The sequence below is a fragment of the Mustela putorius genome, unplaced genomic scaffold (assembly GCF_011764305.1).
Source record: "Mustela putorius furo isolate JIRA1106 unplaced genomic scaffold, ASM1176430v1.1 tig00000095_pilon_pilon_pilon, whole genome shotgun sequence".
NCBI lineage: Eukaryota > Metazoa > Chordata > Mammalia > Carnivora > Mustelidae > Mustela > Mustela putorius.
The window spans coordinates 28,824,720-28,830,661 of NW_025421280.1; the positions used below are offsets into that span (position 1 = coordinate 28,824,720).

At 50.3% G+C, this 5,942-nt stretch overlaps 1 protein-coding gene across 1 annotated transcript; it reads left to right on the forward strand.

The window, feature by feature from the left end:
- Nucleotides 1-2,460: 2,460 nt before the first annotated feature.
- On the forward strand, nucleotides 2,461-3,408 carry LOC101687729 (olfactory receptor 1361-like). The gene has a single exon (XM_004761183.2). The coding sequence runs from the start codon at nucleotides 2,461-2,463 to the stop codon at nucleotides 3,406-3,408; it is 948 nt and encodes a 315-aa protein (XP_004761240.2).
- The last annotated feature ends 2,534 nt before the right edge of the window (nucleotides 3,409-5,942 follow it).

Genomic DNA, 5,942 nt, shown 5'->3' on the forward strand with positions numbered 1-5,942 from the left:
CCCCCCCCCCCCCCCAGAGGCCCAGAGCCCGTGCCCTCCCCCACCAGCTCAGCAGTGGAGGGAAGAATGCAGGGCATGCTGAGGTCTCCCTCCTCCCCAAAGAGGCAGGCCAGCAGGGACAGAGTGTGGGGCGAGCAATTAGCAGGTGCTTAACAAGACACGAGGGGCTGGGCTTGAGGAGTGGGATGGAGGGCTACATTTGGCTCCATCAGGCCCTCCAGCTCCCTCCTGTGAGGCCCAAGACTTGCCTCTACATCACAGGTGGCCCACAGCGCTCTCTCAGCAGAAGCTGGCTCGCCTTTGACCAGGCGTCCTGGCAGCGGACGGGACACGTTCCACAGGTGAGTGGGGGAGACGGAGGCAGACAGGGCAAGTCAACGGCAGGCGGGGGCTGTGGAGTCTCCAGCCAGGCTTGCTGGGTGACCTCCGGGAAGTGACTCTGCCTCTCTGGGCTCAAGTCACCTGTCTGTACAACGAAAACAGGACAAAACGGGAAGTGTCCAGCGAGTGTGAGTCCTGCTCAGAGGGTCGAGCTCTGGGTCCTCAGTGGAGAGACTGAGAAGCTTTGGAACAAGGGAGACTGGGAGGTGGGGTAGCTGGTTGACCTCCCCAAGCTGCTTCATCCTAGAAAGGGAGGTCCGAGTGCCCTCTTAGAGGGTTAAGTAAGACAAAGCCTTGTTAAGTGAGGCTTCAGTAGGTCAGGTTAAGTAAGACAAAGTCAAACTCCTTGCGGTGGTGTGTCAGGTGCACGGGAGGTGTGGAAGAAAATGTTCGCTGTTAGCAGCAGGGCCATGTGGAGCCAGCGCAGGCTTCTCAGCAAGGGAGAGGTCATTTCAGCGTGGCGGTGGCCATTATGGAGGTTCAGTCAGAAGGAGAAGCCCGTCCCCAAAGAGCCCAGAGAAGGGGCAGTGTTGATGGTGAAGTGTGACAAGACGAGAACTCAGTGGGGCACTGGGAGGAGAGGAAGAAGAGGAAGGTCATGTAGAAGCATCAGGATTCCTCAGGGGGCGGAAGGAGACCAGGCTGCCGCCCGCATCTCTGGCCCAGGTTCCTGGGTGGTCAGTGGGGCCAGCACTCAGCCTGGGCACAGAGGAAGAATGGGATTGGGGTAGACGCTGAGCTGGGCTTGACACGGGTTCTGTGGGACCCAGGGTAAGTTCAGCAAAGGTGGGGTGCCTGGAACCTCGGGGTGGGACCCCAGGGGACACAGTGACCCTGGCAGAGAATGAGGTGGAATCCACCATTCACTTACCCACCCACCCTGGCCTCGGTCTCCTCTGAGTTCCTTAAGGATATGCGGGAATGTGTGTGCGTGTGTGCGTGTGTGTGTGTGTGTGTGTGCGTGTGTGCGTGTGTGTGGTATTGCAGGTGTTTCAAAGAACATAGGTCAGGGGCACCTGAGTGGCTCAACGGTTAAGTATCTGCTTCAGATCAGGTCATGATCTTGGGTCCTGCGACTGAGTCCCGTATTGGGCTCATTGCTCTGTGCAGATCTGCTTCTGCCCCTCCCGCACTCAGGATCTCTCTCCCTTTGCACACTCTCTCAAATAAGTAAATATTATCTTTAAAAAAAGCATAGATCATACTTCACGCTGGAGTCTGGCTTGTATTCATCGTTCAGATTAGGAAGTAAACATCTCTGTACATTCCCCCTCCATTCCTCGACTCCCATATGCCTGTGTCACACCCCTCCCTCCCCCCTCCCTCCCCCTGGTCCTGAGATAAGGACATCCTACAACTAATGTGGGTCACTCCCATGCACATTTGCAACTTTATTCTCTGGGATGTATCCACGAGCGATCCACAGAATCGTGTGGCCTGTCTTTAAATTCACGTGAGCAACATGATTCTACCCACAACTTTCTTTGGTTTTCTTCTGTCCCTGCTTCGAAATTTTTCCGGACTAGTGAGAGCAGTTCCACAATTCCTCCATTCCTCTGACTATACAAATGTCCACCGAGTAAGAATGTCCCCATGGATGTATGCACCCATACTATGGATGAGAACTACTCGTTCCAAACCTCCCTGAACAAGCCTCTCCACGCACCTTCTAGAATTCCTCTGTGGTGGAATTGCAGGGTTAGGAGGGGTCCCTGTGTTTGCCACCATATCAGAGTTCTCATCCGCAGCTTGGGGAATGCCAGACTGAAGATGCTCTGTCAGAGGTCCACGACTCCACTAGGAAGTGCAACAGGTGTAGGGGTTGCAGGTGAGAAATGGTCTGCATGCTTGGCTGCTGTGCACCGATCCTGCCGGTGGGTTGTGGAGAATGAATGGTGTGCCACTGATTGAAAGGCTGCAGCAAACAGGTGGGTGGATGGGGTCCTGTTACAGGAAAGAGTGGGAAGAATCCACGAACGTCTGAACTAAGGAGAGGGGATGAGATCAGGGTGCAGTGGAAGGGTTGGCCGTGATCAGGACCCTGGACAACTCTCAGGTTTCCTTTCTGATTGATCCAGGATGGCCATGCAAGGGGCAAATGTCACCCCTGTCTCTGAGTTCCTGCTCCTGGGGCTCTCAGAGAACCCCGAGCAACAGCAGCTGCTGTTCATACTCTTCCTGACTATGTACCTGGTCACGGGACTGGGGAACCTGCTCATCATCCTGGCTATCGCCACTGACCCCCGACTCCACACCCCCATGTACTTCTTCCTGGCTAACTTGGCCTTTGTGGACATCTGCTTCACCTCCACCACCATCCCCAAGATGCTGGCCAACCACGTGTCAGGGCACAAAGGGATCGCTTATGCAGGCTGCCTGACCCAGATGTTCTTCTTCATCTGGTTTGCTGGCATCGATAGCTTCCTGCTGACCGCCATGGCCTATGACCGCTATGTGGCCATCTGTCACCCTCTCCACTATGCCAGGTCTGTAACACCACAGCTCTGTGGCCTCCTGGTGGCTGCATCCTGGACTGCAGCCTTCGGCAATGCTCTGACCCACACAGTGTTACTGACTCGCCTCTCATTCTGCACCCACAACAGGGTGCCCCATTTCTTCTGTGACCTCAGTCCTCTGCTGAAGCTGGCCTGCTCTGACACCTTTCTCAATAATGTGATGGTGTACACCATGGGTGCCCTACCCACTATCACTCCTTTTGTGGGCATCTTGGTCTCCTATACATGCATCTTTGCCACAGTGTTGAGGATCCCCTCCACGAGAGGCAAGCAGAAGGCTTTCTCCACCTGTGGCTCTCATCTGTCTGTGGTGTCCCTGTTCTACGGGACACTCATTGGGGTTTATTTCAGCCCCACGTCCTCCCACACGGCCCAGAAGGACACAGCCGCTGCGGTGATGTACACTGTGGTCACTCCCATGCTGAACCCCTTCATCTACAGTCTACGCAACAGTGACATGAAGGGGGCCTTGGGGGCCCTCATCAATAGGAAGCCAGTTTTTCTTCAGTGACCATAGCACTGGGATGTTTGACGACCCAAATCCAGTGCCCATCTGTACGAAATTTTCTTGCATGGTCCCAAAGTTAGATGTTTCCTTCATATCATTCTCCGTGGTTCTCTGTGTATTACTTCATTCTTCCAACAACAACTTCTTGAACATTTGTTATCTGTAGACACTGTTTTAGGGGTTGAAGGTCCAAGAGGGAACAAACAAAATCCCTGCCCTTGTAGCACTCCCACTGCAGCCTGAAAACCACATCGCGGTTAAAGGAAGTGCTTGGGAAACTAGAGAGACCGGGATACAGACCCCACCTTGGTTAACATTCAGGTTTACCTGCTCTAATACAAAGTTGCAAATACAGAGGCTCAGAACTGGTAAGATTTTGCAAGCTGAACTCTTTGTTTCTGTAACAACACGGTTTTTTCAAAAACTTAACGTAGACATATGGTCTACTTGTTTCTAGTATGTTCCATTGTGAGGCACCAGATCTAATGTGCATTTCTAGCCAGAGTTCTTGTGTTTATTGATTTTGCAATATTTGCTTCCTTGAACCACCTACATTTTGGTCACTCTCAGTTAATGGTCATCTGAAACAATAGCCTTGTGTAGGAGGCAAGATCCTTATTTATACTCTTTTGAAGGACAGGAAGCTGTTGGCTCTTCTAACCTTGTGATGTTTCTTTTTTTTTTTTTCTCTAAAGGTTTTATTGATTTATTTGACAGAGAGAGATCACAAATAGGCAGAGAGGCAGGCAGAGAGGGAGGAGGAAGCAGGCTCCCTGCTGAACAGAGAGCCTGATGTGGGGCTCGAACCGAGGACCCTGGGATCATGATCTGAGACGAAGGCAGAGGCTTTAACCCACTGAGCCACCCAGGTGTCCCACCTTATGATGTTTCTGACTTTGAAAAGTGGCCAATTCTAGCCTGGGATCATCTCATGCTTGTGATTCCTTGCTGCAAAGCAGCACGAAGCAGCCAACTCACAGTGACATCATAGCTCTTTCCCATCACTTCTAGACACACAGGCTCAGTGAACGAACAATCTACCTTCCAGGTTATCACCAGTCACGGTATTGTCAGATGTTGGTCTTTGCCATAACAAGGGTCTCCAGCTTTCCAGCCTGTGACATTTGTGTCTTTACCACCGGACCACTCAGCTCATACAACTAAGTTTTCAATTTTGTGATGTCAGCTTCTCACTTCTGCTCCATTTTCTGTTTTAGTCTGTTGACTAGCTTATGTGTTATATTAGATTCTGGGAGATTTTGTTTTTAGAAAAGGACCACAAAGGAGGTGACTTACACAGGAGTTTGTTGTCTCATGGTTCCGGAGACCAGAAATGGAAAACCAAGGTGTTGGCAGGTGGGTTCCTTCTGAGGCTGTGTGTGAGGGAGAATCCGTCTCAACCTCTGTCCTAGCTGGTGGGAGCTGGTGCTCTTCTGGCCATCTTTGGGGTCCCTTAACTTGCAGATCATGCTTCATCTCTACATGGCATCCTCTTTGTGCATGTCTTTGTGCATGTCTACCTTGCAAATGTCCCCTTTCTATTTTTTATTCATTTTTTTAAAGAAGAATTATAATTAACATAATATTATATTAGTTTCAGGTGCACAATATAACGATTCAACCAATTGTCCCCTTTTTAGAAGGACACCAATTCTCTTGGATTAGGAGTCCACCCAATTCCAGTATGACATCATTGTAACTGTTAACATCTAGCAACAATCCTATTTCCAAATAAGCTCAGATTCAGAAATAGTGGGCTTTGGACTTAAAATAGGCATTTGGGGAGGGAATATAATTCAACCCATAAGATTTGCTAAAAAAAGAAGAAAGAAAGAAAAAGGGATTCAAAAGGAATATGGCTTGAGTAAGGTAAACGTTCATTTTCTCTCACGTGACAGTCGACGTTCTAGGTCAGTGGGTGACTCTGCTTTAAATCATTTACAGACCCAAGTTCCCCGTGTCTTATTTCTGGCCCATTTCCCAGAAATTGTTATTACTATATTACTACAAAAACACAAACACTCAGAGAGCAAGGAGGCAAGCACCTGTTCTCAAAGCACCATGTAGGTCTCCCATCCTGTCCCCTAGCTGCAGGAGAGACCAGGAAACGTGGTGCTGCTGGCTCACTGTGCTGCCAGACTCTGATCCTCTCACTACAGAAGAGGGAGAGGGTAGACTTTTGCGGAGAGCTAGCAGTCCACCTTCCGTCCCTCTGGCCGCTAATTCCATGAAAGCATGCTTCTGCCAGAGATTCCACCTAACACCCCTGCCTGAAGATAGCCAGAAGTCCCAGCTGTCTGTGAGTCTGCTGTGCATTCTCTAATTACGATTAATTTTAAAAGTTCTTAGGAGATAAAAAATTAATATCCATGAAAGTTCTGTTTCCTCCCTGCATGCAGGGACGTTCTTGAGCAGAACTCCTCTGTGTGGAGCATGTGTGTGAGCACCGTTCTCATTATTTTCTGTGTGACTGGTGCCCCCTGAGGTTAGCACAGTGCATGCAACCTGTTCCACTCTTCCCAGCAGCCCAGCCTGCT